The sequence below is a fragment of the Triticum dicoccoides genome, chromosome 2B (assembly GCF_002162155.2).
Source record: "Triticum dicoccoides isolate Atlit2015 ecotype Zavitan chromosome 2B, WEW_v2.0, whole genome shotgun sequence".
Lineage (NCBI taxonomy): Eukaryota > Viridiplantae > Streptophyta > Magnoliopsida > Poales > Poaceae > Triticum > Triticum dicoccoides.
The window spans coordinates 89,987,952-90,005,055 of NC_041383.1; the positions used below are offsets into that span (position 1 = coordinate 89,987,952).

Below are 17,104 nucleotides of genomic sequence, written 5' to 3' on the forward strand. Positions count from 1 at the left end.
AAGCACCTACAACATAATCACTCATGGAATCTCTTATGAAATCCCATACTTTTTATCATTTCAGAACGATCAACATACTGTGTGACTTCTATGTGACAGTTCTTGCATTTCGTTTGTTGCTTTGCATGAACATTTAGATATTGGAAAGCGAACTCCCTGAATTAGGAATTTCATAGATAGAGACCCACTCGTTCTAATTCTGTGATTGCAGTTTCTCAAAATGGATCATAAAGTTGATCATGTTTACTAACTCACTCCCGAAGTAGAAGTACCAGACGAGGTAACCAGAAGATAAGGCCACTCGGCAAGACTAGACTAGATCTGTCCACAACTGGTACTTCGCATGCCTTAGAAGTAGATTTGAATGAGAATGAATTAAATGAGCAAACGTTACTAGGAAGGTGAACTCGCTATCAAACTACTGCCTGCGCTAGGGGAAGCGCGAAAGAAAAACCTACAAATCCATTTATGGATCTATATGCTCCGATTGGAACTGGAAGTTCCAGAACTGGCGGCTATGTCAAGTCAATGGTTTGTCTGCCCTGCAACCGGTCTTGAATGGCTTCAGTGAATTGTTTGCTGAGCCTACAGAGTGACCTCCTAGGAGGATAATAGACCACAAAATACCCTTACTACCAGGCACTAAACCTGTCAATCATTAGAGAAGGGACAGAGTTCAAGATAATACTATCTTGCCTGTTTGGTAGAGAGAGTCCGAGGGAGAGGGGGGTTTTCTTGGGGATCAAGAAATTGAATAGATAGGGCCCCACAAGTTGTTAATTCGCCAAATGAGACTTTCTCCTCACCAAATTGAAGCATGAGCTTAGCATCTTTCACATCGATGATAGCCCCTGTAGTAGCTAGAAAAGGTGTCGGCTACCGACAACTTACTTCATGCTATTACTAACACTTATGACTGAGCCGCACTTGCTTTCCAAAAGAAATAAAGTGGTGGGCCTACCCATCCCAACCTGGGGTATGCTGGGATTCGCAAAGAGCAACACCTTACGATGTTCATGACCAATCGGATCTTAACGTACCAGTAGGTACCAGAGGAGATTTCTCGTAATGCCAGACCCAAAAGTCCTCCATCCGCATAGCAGCAAAAGTAGGCATTTCTTTGATACTTACTCACCTGTGGCTAGGTTTACCACCATTCGAGTACTACTATCACGGGCTGCCTCGCACAGTCTTCTCGTTCATCAGATGGGCAGACGACTTTCCTTAATGGGGAGTTGGATGAGGAAATTTACATGGAGCAACCAGATCAAGAGTACCCGCACATTCGCCTAACCCCGGGTTTTTTTTATCAAAATGAAGATTTTTTTAGAAAATAAGCCCAAAAAGCAACTGACCTTGAAAAGAATCACCAGTTACTTGATCCATCCCTGCGGTAAGTGGGAACGAATGTGACAGCCGATGGTAGTAGGATTTCCATAGGTTGAGCTCCTTATATTTTGACTTTTCTAAGGATAGCCGAGTAGATATACTAGAATGGGATGAATCGAGCACGAGAAATCACTAGGCACGGGGGAGCCGTAAGGAAGAGGATTAATATCGTTATAAAGTTCACGAATTCGATTCATTTTGGAATTGATAAGTGAACACGGAATCTCGTCTTGTTCCCCTTGGTTCCGAGTCGATTCTGCTTGTCTAAATCATTCAATCCATAAGTTTTTGTTTTTTCGATCGGAATTTGGGTCAGCTAAGCACTTATTTTCTCTTTCAAAAGTGGTGATGGTGTGGGTAAATTCAATCGATATCTTGTTTCCCCTTTCCAAGGAAAATATCGGGTTTTTTTCTAATTCGCACTGCTTTTTCTTGCATCAAAGAAAATAGAGAGAGAGAGAGCAGATGGATCATATCCCCCATAACAAACACTCATTCCTATCTATTTATAGAAAAGAAAGATCTTCGTCACGGACTTTTTCTTTGTTCTTTTTCTTTAGACTGGAGGAATTCCTCATATCCAAGGCAACATTTTTTTATCCCGAAGGAAAATCAAAGAAGAAGAAAGCTTTGGTATTCTCTACTTGAATTTAGGAAGACTCTACTTGTTCACCTGTGTCGGTTTGGGGTACGGTCAGTTCATCGTGTAACCAGGTTCACCTATTTTTTTTCTGTTGTTGCTCTTCAGAATGATGAATGGGATTGTGGCACTCCACTCACCGACAACGCGGAAGGATGCCGCCGAAAAGAATGGAACGCTGCTTCATGCTGCTGGATGCGTCGGATCCCATATAAGAAGCTCGCTCTTTACCCGATCATTCAAACATTTTGTGGGCGGCGCGCCTGCTCACTTCTACTTAAACTTTTTTCAGTGAAATACCAACCAACACATAAAGCAATAACCAGATAGATAGAATGATAACACAAAAACGTATAAAAAACAAGAAAATGGATGCGCTAACGCGCAACGGCTTTCACGCTAGTTGCTCAATCCGTTGCTTGCTTCTCTTCTGTCTTTGAAAAGTGAGGATTTCCTATCTGATCCAAGGGAAGGAAGAGAGGTGGAAAGTGTTGCTGTGTCAAATCGAGATTGTGTGGGTGTCCGCTCATGTTCGACGCTATCGAAAATCATGCATTGGATGGATGCCCGGGCATTAAGAAGGAAGGACACTTTCAGAGGCGAAAGCTGCCGGATTACTCTACTGATCTTCTCTCTCTTCAGAAAAATGGAACCTTCTCAGAGACTCCCTTTGCACTGAGAACACAATTCAGAACCCTCCTTCTCACAAGAAGGCAAACCTTGTACGTCGATCGAATCTTCTTTTGCATCCAGAAGAGAGGCTGTGGGCTATCCGAGTGAGTGGTTCAGGTGACTACCGGAGTCATTGATTAAGCAGGTCAGATGGGCTTAGTAGGGCTCGAACCTACAATATCACCGTTATGAGCAGTACGTTTCAACCAATTAAACTATAAGCCCAATCGGATCTCTACATCCCGAGAAGAGCATACAGAAAGAGGAGACCTTTGCTCTATCTCCGTTCTTTAAGCTATCGCTAGCTTTGAACTTGTTTGTACCAGTAATCAAACCGAGAATCTCATTTCCCATTTCTTTCATCGCATAGAGCCAGATGCCATAGGCACAGAAACAACAATAATATCTTTCATTCCGCGGTAAGACGGGGGGGCAAGTGTTCTTCGGAATGACTGGGCATAAAGGGCATGTAGGCGATGAATCGGGTTGAAAGTGAAAGTCGCCAAAAAGTGGCGGAATGCTCTCGAAACCAATTCACTTGAGTGAGATAGAGGAGAGTGGAATTTCGTGTATAGGTACGTTTTTTGATTGAATAGGTTCTATCTGCTTCCATTCATTATTCGTGTGCTTGTGAATTTATTAGAATCCATTTCAGTAGGACAACAGGGCTCTCGCCTAGCTGATTCTAAAGTGGAAGCAAAAAGAAAAAAGTTCTATTGAGTTGTTGAAAAAAAAGGGGCGAGATGCGGAGCTACTTTTTCTTTCTTTCATTCCATCTATCTCTGTATGCTTGGGTGAATGCCATAAGCGGATTTATAGCAAATCTAGGTTTTCGCTTTCCTTGCGATGGGCCTAGCCGAGTGGGAACATGTCAAGTATCCGCCTGCGTTCTTCCCTTTGGTCAGATACTAGAATCTAGTATTTTTATTGGACATCCTCCTCACTATTGAAATTAGGGAAAACCGGATCAGTAAACTATTGCATCTAAGGGAAGAGATCAGCAGATCCCGGGATAAGAAAGATACAGAAGTATGGAACTTCACTGCCTTACTGTGACGCCCTCGATTCAATCATACACTAATCATGCACGCAAATGTGTACGATCAAGATCAAGGACTCACGGGAAGATATCACAACACAACTCTAGACACAAATTTAAAATAATACCAGCTTTATATTACAAGCCAGAGGGCTCGAATACATAAGCTCGATTACACAAGAGTCAGCGGAAGCATCAATATCTGAGAACAGACATAAGTTAGACAAGTTTGCCTTAAGAAGGCTAGCACAAAAGCAACATCGATCGAAAAGGCAAGGCCTCCTGCCTGGGAGCCTCCTAACTACTCCTGGTCATCGGCGGCCTCCACGTAGTAGTAAGCATCGGCGGTGGCATCTGGCTCCTGGGCTCCGTCATCTGGTTGCATCAACCGGAAAGAAGAAGAAAGGGGGAAAAGGGGGAGCAAAGCAACCGTGAGTACTCATCCAAAGTACTCGCAAGCAAGGATCTACACTACATATGCAACATTATCAAAGGAAGGCTATATATGTGGATTGGGCTGCAGAAATGCCAGAATAGAGAGAAGGCCTAGTCCTATCGAAGACTAGCATCTTCTGGAAACCACCATCTTGCGGCAAATAGGAGGGAGTAGAGTAGCGCAAAGTAAGGTAGAAGTTGTGTTATCAACCTCGGCCGGAGATCCTTTCTCGACTCCCTGCGAGAAAGAAATCCCAGAGCCATACTATCCAGTTATCATCACAATCCATTACTCATCACCATCCAATTCTCATCACAAGTATCCAGTTCTAGTTATATCGATCGGGATACAACTCCAAGTGTCCGTTACCGTAGGACAGGCTATCGATAGATGTTTTCTTCCCTGCAGGGGTGCACCAACTTACCCACCACGCTCGATTAACTTCGGCCGGACACACTTTCTTGGGTCATGCCCGGCCTCGGCCAAACAATACGCCGCAACCCGACCTAGGCTTAATAGAGATGCCAGCACACCGGACTAAACCTATGCCCCCAGGGGTCATGGGCCATCTCCCCGGAAACTCTTGCACGTTGCGTACGCGGCCGGTGAGCAGACCTAGCTACCTCCTTCAACAAGGTAGGTGCTTACGCAGTCCAACCCAGCGTGCGCCACTCAGTTGCTGACATCTATTAAGCTTCGGCTGATGTATACGACGCAGAACGCCCATACTATGCCCACGTGATGGTTAGTGCTATCAGGCCAGAGGCCCTTCGGATCAAATATCCAAATCGTAGTGGATTAGGAACGCGCGGTAACAAGCAGAGACTCACGAAAGATGTGACCCCATTGCCCGTCTCGAGGACTTGCGGCAAGGGCTAAGAATGCCCAGCCACGCCTCGTAATTACCTCACGGGCACCTTCCAGGTCAACCCGACTCCTCATCACTCGCAATTACGCTCGCGCGGGTACCCCTCAGGGTCGACCCGTCTTTAGTAACATGGTTCACTGTAAAGTCATAGTAATCATACTAACTGTGTGTCTAAACATCAAGGGGAAAACCCGAGGAATCACCCCCGGTGAATTCCACTCAATGTAATCATCAAGGTGAACGTAAGAGGAATCACCCCCGAGGTTCACACTTGAGGGGTTGCACGACAGAGTCATATCGGAAGTGGTTAAGGCGGAATCACCCTCGATGACCACGACCGAATAGCTACACTACAGGGTTAACATCAGAAGTCTTGTAGAGGTCTCACCCTCGGCACTCGATAGTAACCCAGCAGTGTCGAGCAACTAAGGGGAAAGTGATGTGCGGTGCCGGGGCCTGGTCTTCAATCCCGTTGATCGGGTCTTCAATGATGAAGCAGGGGCAACAAGGACAAGGTGGGGGTCACTGATGGATCACTAACCAACCTATACTAAGCAGTTTAGGATAAGCAGGTAAGGTACAACAGCAGATACAAAAGCAGGCTATGCATCAGAATAGGAGCATGCAATAACAGTAGCAAAATCTAATGCAAGCATGAGAGAAAGGAATGGGCGATATCGGGATGATCAAAGGGGGGGCTTGCCTGGTTGCTCTGGCAAGGAGGGGTCGTCGGTGACGTAGTCGATCATAGGGGCAGCATCGGTCTTGGGGTCTACCGAAGAGAAGAGGGGGGAGAAACAGTAAATATAAAGCAAACATAACATAACAGGACAACATGCAGAGCTAGACGTGTTCTAACGCGGTGCTACACGATACCGGCGAGGGGGGAAGTCAACTGGGAATGTTTTCCCGGTTCCGGACCTGTGTCAGACACATGACCGGAGGGGGAAAGTTCCATGTTCAGCATGCTAGGGGCATGTGACAGATGAACGGACCGCGTATCCGGATTCGTTGGATTTTTCTAAGCAACTTTCATATATAAAGTTTTTTCGATCCGAGCTACGGTTTATTTTCTATGATTTTTCAAAATTTTAAACATTTTCTGGAATTGCTGAAATTCTGCTAAGTCCTCAGTTTTAAAGATCACTTGGCTGTTTTCAAAAGGCTATAACTATTGTTCTGCTCATCCTATGGCTTAGTTCCCTTTACCAATTTTTATCATCTTTCCATGATCTACATGACAGTTTCAAGTTCATCTACGTTAGTGCCCATTTGCCTGTCCAAAGCTTTGTTCGAAAAGTGCTACCGGATGTCAAATCCAGAATCTGTTTTTCAGTTCTTCCAGTTAACAGAACATAGACTTTTGTCATTTTTATAGGAATTAAACTAGGCGACTTTTGAATTTGGTCCAATGGAAAGAATTGAACCATGCCTAGTGTAATACACGCCCATATAATTCTTATCTATGTTCAAGCTTGTTTTGCTGCTGTTTTGAGGTTGTTCAGTAGGCTAACCAATGCTGTTTTATAAAAGCTAGCAGCTGCTACAGTAACTGAATGTTAATGTTACTGTAGCACTGATGCACTAGTAGCAGGCAGCGGAGCAGCGAGCAGCGGCAGCCGGAGGCGGCCGAGGCCAGAGGCAGACGCGGCTGGAGGTGGGCACGGCCATACTCAACACACACACACACACACACACACACACACACTGCACACACACCACACGGGCACGCCGGCGGTCACGACGCTGGCCAAGGGACGCAGCGCGCGAGCGGCAAAGGCGGCGCGTAGGTGAACGGGCAGCGGTGGCCAGCGCAAGGGCTGCGTCTGCGCGCGTCCAGCGCGGGACGACGAGGCCATGGCCGGAGCGTGGCTGGCGGCAGCGGGTTCAGCGAGCGCGGACCGCGAGGAGCGGGAGGAGGGGCGCGGTCCAGGGGCGCGGCAGGGTGCGCGGACGCCATGGGATGGCGGAGGCGGTCGTGACGCAGAAGCAGCAGCACGCCCACGAGAGGGAGGCAAGGCGCGGGCGGGACGCGGGGATCACGACGCAGGGCGCGGGCGGGCAGCCACGGGCACGGACGCAACGAGCGCGGGGCCTAGGCACGACCACGGCAAACGGCGACTAGCTGCACGGCGGAGCCGAGCTCCGGTGAGGTTGCTAGCGAAGGCTACGGGGACGAAACCGCGCGTGAGAAAGAGGGGAAAAGGCGGGGGCTTACATCGCGCCTGCAGGTGTGAATCAATGTGCTCGGGGAAGGCTCGAGGCGGCGGTTCCCGGCGACGGCAACGACGGAGCAGAGGAGGAAGGAGGAGTCGAGGCGGGCGCTCTGGTGGCCCCCAGCGTGGTCCAGTGGCACCAGACGAAGAGGACGAGGGCGCTGGAGCTCCAGGGCAGATAAGCTGGGTCGGAGTGGCTCGGTGGCCGCGTGGTCGATGGAGAACGGCGGCGACCGCGTCGGTCTCCTCTCCAGAACGAAGGAGATGGGGAGGGGAGAGGTGGATCTGGAGAGCGAGGCAGTGAGCGGCGAGTGGGGGGGCAGAGCAAGTGGCAGGGGAGCCCGAGGCGTCGAGGGGATCCTTATCCCCTCCCGTCGACGGCGAGGTGGTCCGGCGGCGACGCGCGGGCGCGCGCCCTCGGTCGGTTGAACAGGGGGAGGGGAGAGCGACGACCCAGGGGGTGTGGGCCGGCCTGTTGGGCCAGCTGGCTTGGGTGGGCCGAAGCCTGAGTGAGGGAGAGGGCCCCTCTCTCTCCCCTCTACTTCTCCTTTTCTTTTCTTTTTTTCTTCAGCAGCTTTTGCATTTTCTTTTTAGCCAATAATGACTTGAAAAATTATTCCACTGGCCAAAATAAAATTCAAGAATTAAAGTGCACTGCCACAAAAGGTTGGGAGGCTTTTGGAATAGTTGCCAATTTTATAAATTAAAAAGGCATTTAATTTATTGCTTAGGTCACTGTTTTAAGTAGTTTAGGCCACTCAAACCCTTTGCAAAAATTTTGGTTCACCACAAATATTAATTGTGGAATATTTAGCACATGATGAACATTTTTGTTTTCATGTTTGAGAAATTTTGAATTTTTGACTTTAGATTGGATTTGAAATTGAATTGAGATTTGGATCAAGTGAAGATTAGCAACACTATCATGATGACATTGCACCATTAACAAGGGATTTACTGTAGCATGACACCGGGGGTGTTACACTTACTTGGAAAGCTAAGCAGGTTATTGACCCACTAATCTTACCTTCCCTCAAACCTTCCACGAAAAAGAGCAGATCCCAGAAAAAAGGATAGCGAATGATCGATTCACCATTGATAGCATTAACCCTAAAAGGAGGGGTGAAGCACATGCCACCACATCCACTAAAGAGAAGGAAAAGAGAAAAGAGAGGCGCCAGGTCCAAGAAGGTATGGAAAAGGCATTAGAGGTTTGATTCTCTCAAGGTTTTGAACAACAAGTCAGGTAAACCACCAGTTAATACCAACCATGCAGTGGGGCTTAAAAGTCACTCTTTGAATAGTTTTTCAGACCGTTAAGTTGTCAATCTTTCCAATGATGAGGCTCCAAAGTTTATTACATTTCCTGGTCTGCCGAGGACAACACTAGATTAATTGCTTACCGACTTTCATTCAGATACCAACCCATTGGATTTCCTTATTGATCCATATGTCGCTTAGACTTTACTTTTCCCCTTTCCTCTATTTGTTCAATAGGGTCTTCGTCTCCATGTAAAAGCAAACTCTCCAAATTTATGACCAACCTTTCCTTCAGTGATCTTACAACAAACATGAGTTTTTCCATTGCTTTGGCTTCTTGGCTGGCTTGATGCTCAGTCTGACCAATGGGATGACCCCCTTTTCTCTACTTTGTTTAGCTTCGTTCTTTGCCTAGCTCATTTACAGGAAACAAATAGTCTTTCCCATCACTCCAATCTTTACTTATCTACCTTGGCTTAACTCATTAACTCCCACGACTGATGCTGGGGTGCGAAAGCAGGGGGAGCAAACAGGATTAGATACCCTGGTAGTCCATGCCGTAAACAATGAGTGTTCGCCCTTGGTCTACGCGGATCAGGGGGCCAGCTAACGCGTGAAACACTCCGCCTGGGGAGTACGGTCGCAAGACCGAAACTCAAAGGAATTGACGGGGGCCTGCACAAGCGGTGCTTTAGCTAGGAGCCTCTTTTCCTTCTGCCCAGCTCCCCGAAAACAACGTTCGACTTGCATGTGTTAAGCATATAGCACGCGTTCCTTCTGAGCCAGGATCAAACTCAGATTTTGACCCACGCTTGGTGAAGGCGAAGTTCAGTTTGGAGATCTAACAATTCCTTATGTTGTGTATCCTCGATTGATGCAGCCTCAGATGCTTCAATTATAGATGAGTATTGAGCGAAAGGTTACACCACCTATACTCGTTATCAAAGTGGTCTCTTCTCAAAAGCTTATCTGCCAGATGAAAACAAGTTCGTAGTAACAGGTGGTCGTTGAGCTCCTAGTTTGAATTCGGGAATCATTATCAGCTGATGGAAGGAAGGCGCGGGTCTACCACCCCTTTCAGTAGCTGAGGCGCTCCGAGCTTGCGTCTCTCACATCCCCAAAAGGAAGAGTTGGTGGATCAGGTCGAACAGTTCGTTCCGTCATCAACTGTCAATTTTTGGGTGGGATCTTATGGCTTAATCTCTGATTGCGCAGGATTCATCTTTGTTTGGTAACCTCAGACCCTGAACCAGGAGTTGGAAGCGCCTTTGCCAGATTGGATCCCCGCTTCGAGGCGCTTGGCGTAGATCTTTGAAAATCGTCAATCGGGTGAGCCAACTGAGCTGTGAGATTGGACTCGCTTGAAGGCTAGCCTAGCAAGGAGGTATGGATCACTTTAAGCTTTACGTCTTGGCCATTAGATTTATGAACGGTACTGCCAATATTAATCGAGTATAAAACTCTTGTGCTCGATATCCTCTTCAACAAGGATTTGCGGCTCCAATCCCTTTATTTTGCCAAAGGTAAAAGACGGAACACGCTTGCTAGATTGGATTAAATATACGTGTCCTACAAGGATTCCTACAATGGTACAACGGATCAATCTATTCAAATCAATGAAACCATTAGGTGGGCGCACCGCAGACCCATATTTTAAACAGGGCGGACATGCTCAAGTTTAGGTCGGCGCGTTGGAGTTGCTCTTAGCACGCTAGCTCTAACTCGCAATAGGCGAGATATAGATTCTAGGCGCGTGATTCTACTCGTATGCCGATGACCAGAAGAATTAGCGTAGGGCGAAAACGTGCGAGGCAGGGCCTTTGTTACTGAGTTGACCATAACGTCCTGTGGTTCTTCCAGTTCTTAGATGTTGTGCAGCATGGTCATATAGTTGATGGTACAATGGTAGGGTAGTTTGGGCAGACCGTGGCCCCGATGTTTAAGTGTTGTGGGAGGTTGTTTGTGCCGGGAAATTTTTCGAACTCGGCTTTGTTTCATTTCAATGAAACCCGGAGCGCCGAAGCTCCTCGATTCTAAAGAAGAAGAAAATTACTGACAGAAAAGTACTGGAAACCAAACATCTCAAAGCTGAAGCCATAACAATGTAGGAGTATGCTACTAGCCCTACTGTGACAAATCATAGGCTGCTAGAACCAAAAGGGTCTAACTGCAGATCCCAAACCCTGACTCGATCGACTCCTAACATATGCAACCAGCTAGATCACCAGCTTCGTCGTCTCATGCGACCGCTCCGGCTTCCTCCAGTGATCCCTGCATGATGATGATCAGTCAGATAAGATAAGAACAGAGAGTTCAGAAACATAGCTGGATCTGCAGAAACATACTACTAGTTCAGAAACGTGCATGCAGCACCATGTGAAGAAGAGAGAACATTTCTTACCTTGTCCCGTCGCGGTCGATCAGCCGGACGCGCAGGCCGGCTTGCGAGGGGGGAGCTGGTGATGGGGCGTCCTCTGCACGCAACAAACAGAGCAGATTGGTTGATCATTTCTTGCACCGCAGTTAAACTCTGAAAGTCTGAATGATAGATGCTTGCAGTGCAATGTAATGCAGCGTGCAGTTGAGATGGGACAAGGATCACAACCTACCTTTAGCTTTGGCTTCAAGGACTCGATTGCCGCCGCCTGTGCGTTGTTGCTTGCAGCTTGCTGAAGCAAAGGAGGAAACACAAGATTCAGAAAAGGGGTTTAACTTGTCAGGGCAGTATAGATGATATTCAGTTTGGGAATACACAAGTATACCTTGCCGAGGACCCAGTCGGCGGAGTCGAAGTAGGCGCGCTCATGGTCCTGAAGCAGCAGTAGAATGGAAAATTAATGCAAACAAATATAATCAGATTCTTATTCTTAATATATTTCTTCAGGCTCATGGAACACTCATTGCCATAACTCGTGTATTAGTTTCAGAAAACATTAGTGGTACTAGTGCGACAGCCTCTTCTATAATTGTTTTATGAAACGACTGATGAAACAAGTCCATGGCGATTGAGTGTGTTAGAAGCCAAGCTTAATAATGAATGTTCACGCAGTTGCATACCTTTGAAATCAGAGGCTTCTTTGGCGCAATTCCTCCGAACTTCTTCTCGGTGACCGTCTGCAACTCAAAAAAAATCAGGGGTTTCAGAGTTCGACTTTTCTTAACGGCCACAAAAAATCAGCATAAAAGAATCTGCAGAACAAAACAAAGATAAAGAAATGGCTCGTGTAAAGTCGACGCAGTGATTATATGGTTTGTATGTGCAGTCAACAAAAGCAACCCCCTCCCATGGCCCTATCGATCGACGACACGCATGATTTGATTTGATTTGATTTGACTTGACCGGTTTTGTTGTGTAGCTGTTGGGGATAAGTGGGAGAAAAGATCTGCGCTGCGTGGCTGGGGTGCGATTCAAATAAGAAGACTCCGATTACCCGTGCAGTGCAAAAGTCCCTCTTTTGTGCTAGAAAATTAGACAGCACGCGACTAGTGAGATGCCTCGACCGAACAGAGCAAGTACTCCTTTGTGCTGGAGTATTCCTCTGGTAACCGGTCCAAAAATGAAATGTTCAGATAAACGCTCCTCGTCCTCGGCATGCACTGTATGAAGAAACATCAACGGACCTAAAATAAAATCTTGAGATAACGCCCAGCTAGAAAATATCTTCCGGTAACCGGTCGTCGACACGCAACACTGCATTGTTTCTTCGCAGAAAAAGGAGAGGAGGACAGCATCAACGACAGCAACAGGGCGCCCGTGAGCGTTGAAAGGAAAATTTCCTCAAGAAACTGAACGGTTCTCCAAGGCTGAATTGGCCCGTACGTCGAAACACCTTCAGAAACAGGGGAGTGAATCGATTCAGGGAGATGGCATCGATCGATCGATCAAACTACCTGATGCCCCATGGCCGAGGCGGACGAGTTGCCGTTGCCGTTGCCGTTGCCGTTGCAGCCAGTCATCCGGTCGATCTCTCCACACCAAACAAGACGAAGAAGACGACGAAGACGGCGACGAAGAAGCAGCAGCAGGTTTCAGCAGGCCCTGGAACAAGAGATGAAGAATCAAGGGGTACATAATAAGCATGTGCTTGCGCGAATCCGTGTGAATTGCGCAAAGATTTGGGGTAGGTGAGGGGGGCACCTACTGTGCGGAAGGGAAGGCGATCGAGGGCGACGGCGATGCGGATCGATCGTGAACGGAGACGAGAGAAAACGTGTGAATGGAAATGGCCTATATATAGAGGGAGCCGAGAATATGCCCGTGGATGTGGCCGGGGGAGGGAGGAGGTAGGAGAGAAAAGGCAGGAAAAAGGTGGCGATTTTTACCCGGTCGCGCGTGGAGAACTCGTGGTTTAGATTAGAGAGATGGTTAATTCACTTATGACTTTCCTAGTATATGGCGGGGCGCGTGCGTGGTAATTCTGTAATTAGGAGTGAGGTTATTTGCTTCCAAGTTTGCGGTGGTGGCGTCCATGGCAGCCTGTTATTGTGTCCCCCTTCCTGTCGCGAGGCTGCGCCATGGTTGCTTGCTTGGAAGGTAAAGTAAAGAGATCGCCGCACGGGAGACATGACCCCTGATTTGGAGTGCTGCTTGTCCTTCAACCCCTAATCTGTCGATAAAAATCAGATATGGTTTTTTTGCGGGTGGATAAAAATCAGGTGCGTGCAAGAACAGTAGGTGCGATCCTGGTGGCGGTTCAGGTAGGGAGGCCATGACAAGAACCTGACAAATAGCAAATGAGCCGAACACCTGAGTGCACGCATATAAACAAACAACATAAATTGTTAATTCGTTGAGGTTTGAAACACTTTGGCAGATGGACACAAAGGTCGGCCGAGGTAGATGAAAAAGTTCCCTGCTTTATATTATATAAAGCAACCGCACCAACATCCGACAACATCAAACAAAAGCAAGGAGTGCAACAAGGTACACAATAAAGTTTTGCAGCCTAATAATTAGTCCGGCTCGGGCGGAGGTGGAGGGGTCGGTGAAGCAAAGTCCCGCAATGATCATGTCAATGTTGTCCTGATCGTGCCGCTTGCTAAGCGGTCTCTAGAGCTGTAAGAAGTCACACATTTTGTAGATAGCATCAGTCGCAAGGCACATGCTCAATCACTAGTTTATTGCACATTCCCTAAAGTCCACACGAGGGTGCCCATCGCCACCCAAAGGGATGGGCGAACCCTGCACGGAAAGCCAAGGATCTCCTGGAACATGTTCGGGAGATTATCATGGCACCAAGTCCCACCCATGACATTCCGTAAACAACTCCAAAGGAAGATCGCTGCCGGGCAGCGGAAGAACATGTGGTTGGAGTCTTCCAGAACTCCACATAGTAGGCTCAACCAATCACTGGGACCATTTCGTGTCAATACTTCCGTATCCGAAGGTAAGCGGTTGCGCGCCCATTGCCAAAGGAAGATGCGAATTTTCATCGACAGATTGATCTCCCATAGGAGAGTCAGCTCCGCTGGACCAGGAGTGGCCAAAAGCGTGTGCCGTGTGGTACAAGGACTTGGTCGATGTGCTACTTGGTTCAAGATTCCAAGAGATGGCGTCATGCTCAAGGTTGGGGGAGTGGACGGCTATGCACTCCAGCAGCTGCTCCCATTGCTCCCACTCAAGTGGGCCAAAGGTGTGCCGGAAGGCAATGCACCCAAGGTCCTCTAAACCCGCACTCACCTTGAGTTGCGGCGCAAATACTAAAGAGTGAATAAAACCGTTCCGCAAACGGTCTAGCGCCCGACCATCGATCAGCCAAAATAATGTGTACGTACCCGATCCAACACAAATCGAAGATCCTATCCGAAGAACCGGCAACAATTGTATGATCGACTACCAGAATTGGGAGCCACCCGCTCTGGGGCGAAAGCTAGGGGTTGTCCATGCAAATACTTTGCGCGGATAATCTCAAGCCACAACCCCCCTCCACTGGTCTCAATGCACCACAGCCACTTGGACAGCATGGCGTTTATCCGCTTGGAGGAAATGACCCCAAGGCCGCCTTGGTCTTTAGGCTTACATATCTTAGGCCATTTAACCATGTGATATTTCTGCTAGTCACCCTGCCCCGCCCAGAAGAATCTGGACAGGTATTTGGCAATTTCCTGATGAAGGGGTTCATGCAGGCTATAGAATCCCATCATATACATCAACAGGCTAATCATGGAGGAGTTTATCGAGACTACCCTCGCTGCCTTGGGAACCCAACGCCCTTGCCATGGTTCGACTCGATGTTGAACCCTGGATACAGTAGGGAGGAGTTCCTTTTCCTGAAGACCAGAATCACTAATCAGCAAGCTGAGATAGGTAGTCGGGAATGATCCTAGTCGACAATTAAGTCGGTTGAGGGATTCCTTTGCGGTGCAGCCTAATACCATCACTTCGCTCTTCGTGAATCTTATTGTCAATCCCGACCTTTCTTGGAAGCACAAGGGGAGGAACTCAAGATGTTGAATGTCCTCGTCTGGCCTTCAACCATCAGGATTGTGTCATCCTCGTACTGGAGGTGGGTAAGTCCCCCATCTCCAATGAGACGCGGGCAGATACCCCTAATGTGGTTGGCCCTTTTCACTAGGTCCAAGATAGCTGCTAAGGCGTCCACTACAAGGTTGAATAAGAAGGGCGGCAAGGGATCTCCCTGTCGCACCCCTTGAGCCTTGTGGAAATAGGGGCCAACCTTCCCATTGATATTGATCGTCGTGCGTCCGCTCGACACTAGCTGCATAACATGCGCAATCCAATGGGGTTCGAAACCCTGTTTCAACATCACCTCCCGAAGGAAGGACCAGTGGGTCGTATCATAAGCCTTATGAAACTCAATCTTAAAGAAAACCGCGTGTAGGCATTTCCTTTTGACCTGATGAAGGACCTCGTGCAGGATGAGGATCCCATCTAAAATATATCGTCCCTTGGTGAACTCCATCTGGTTAGGGTGGAGAATGCGAGAGGCAAGCAGGGCCGCCCTAGTGGTGTACCCTTTGGCCAGAATCCTAATGATCATGTTTAGAACCGTGATCTGGCGAAACTGTCGAATATCTGATGCCCCGGAACCTTTGGGATCAACAAGATAATCGATTTGATGAAGGTTTCAACCTCCACTTCATTAAAGGGCGCGGGCAAGGCAATATTCTCCTCTAGGGAAACCCTTTGTTGCGCCACCCAAATATTATCCGCAAGGGCAATGCCCTCCTGGGTCGTTCGGCGAATCTCATCCGGATCTTGTAGCATCCGATCTCCATCCCATAATAGGGGTATGGTACATCGCCTATGTGACGCCCCCGATTTAATCGTACACTAATCATGCACGCAAATGTGTACGATCAAGATCAGGGACTCACGGGAAGATATCACAACACAACTCTAGAACATAAATAAGTCATACAAGCATCATAATACAAGCCAGGGGCCTCGAGGGCTCGAATACAAGTGCTCGATCATAGACGAGTCAGCGGAAGCAACAATATCTGAGTACAGACATAAGTTAAACAAGTTGCCATAAGATGGCTAGCACAAACTGGGATACAGATCGAAAGAGGCGCAGGCCTCCTGCCTGGGATCCTCCTAACTACTCCTGGTCGTCGTCGTCAGCCTGCACGTAGTAGTAGGCACCTCCAATGTAGTAGTCATCGTCGACGCTGGCTCCTGGCTCCTAGACTCCAGCATCTGGTTGCGACAACCAGAAAGAAAGGAAAGGGGAAAAAAGGGGGGAGAAAGCAACCGTGAGTACTCATCCAAAGTACTCGCAAGCAAGGAGCTACACTACAAATGCATGGGTATATGTGTAAAGAGGCCATATCAGTGGACTGAACTGCAGAATGCCAGAATAAGAGGGGGATAGCTAATCCTGTCGAAGACTACGCTTCTGGCAGCCTCCGTCTTGCAGCATGTAGAAGAGAGTAGATTGAAGTCCTCCAACTAGCATCTCCAAGTAGCATATCCAGGTAGCATCTCCAAGCGCATCTCCAGTCGCATCGCATAGCATAATCCTACCCGGCGATCCTCTCCTCGTCGCCCTGCGGAAAAGCGATCACCGGGTTGTCTGTGGAACTTGGAAGGGTGTGTTTTATTAAGTATCCGGTTCTAGTTGTCATAAGGTCAAGGTACAACTCCAAGTCGTCCTGTTACCGAAGATCACGGCTATTCGAATAGATTAACTTCCCTGCAGGGGTGCACCACATAGCCCAACACGCTCGATCCCATTTGGCCGGACACACTTTCCTGGGTCATGCCCGGCCTCGGAAGATTAACACGTCGCAGCCCCACCTAGGCTCAACAGAGAGGCCAACACGCCGGTCTAAACCTAAGCGCACAGGGGTCTGGGCCCATCGCCCATAGCACACCTGCACGTTGCGAGGGCGGCCGGAAGCAGAACTAGCCCCCTTAATACAAGAGCAGGCTTACGTTCCAATCCGGCGCGCGCCGCTCCGTCGCTGACGTCTGAAGTGCTTCGGCTGATACCACGACGTCGGGATACCCATAACTACTCCCACGTAGATGGTTAGTGCGTATAGGCTCGTAGCCGACTCAGATCAAATACCAAGATCTCGTTAAGCGTGTTAAGTATCCGCGAACGCCGAACAGGGC

The 17,104-nt window shown here is 48.2% G+C and overlaps 1 protein-coding gene across 1 annotated transcript; it reads right to left on the bottom strand.

Moving 5' to 3' along the window:
• Positions 1–10,554: 10,554 nt before the first annotated feature.
• On the bottom strand, positions 10,555–12,809 carry LOC119362298. The gene is made up of 7 exons (XM_037627498.1): positions 12,663–12,809; positions 12,412–12,559; positions 11,578–11,634; positions 11,283–11,330; positions 11,130–11,189; positions 10,922–10,994; positions 10,555–10,791 (listed from the first exon to the last, which is right to left on the bottom strand). Exons 2-6 carry the CDS (start codon positions 12,475–12,477, stop codon positions 10,941–10,943), a joined length of 285 nt encoding a protein of 94 aa, XP_037483395.1. The 5' UTR covers positions 12,478–12,559; positions 12,663–12,809; the 3' UTR covers positions 10,555–10,791; positions 10,922–10,940.
• Between the last annotated feature and the right edge of the window lie 4,295 nt (positions 12,810–17,104).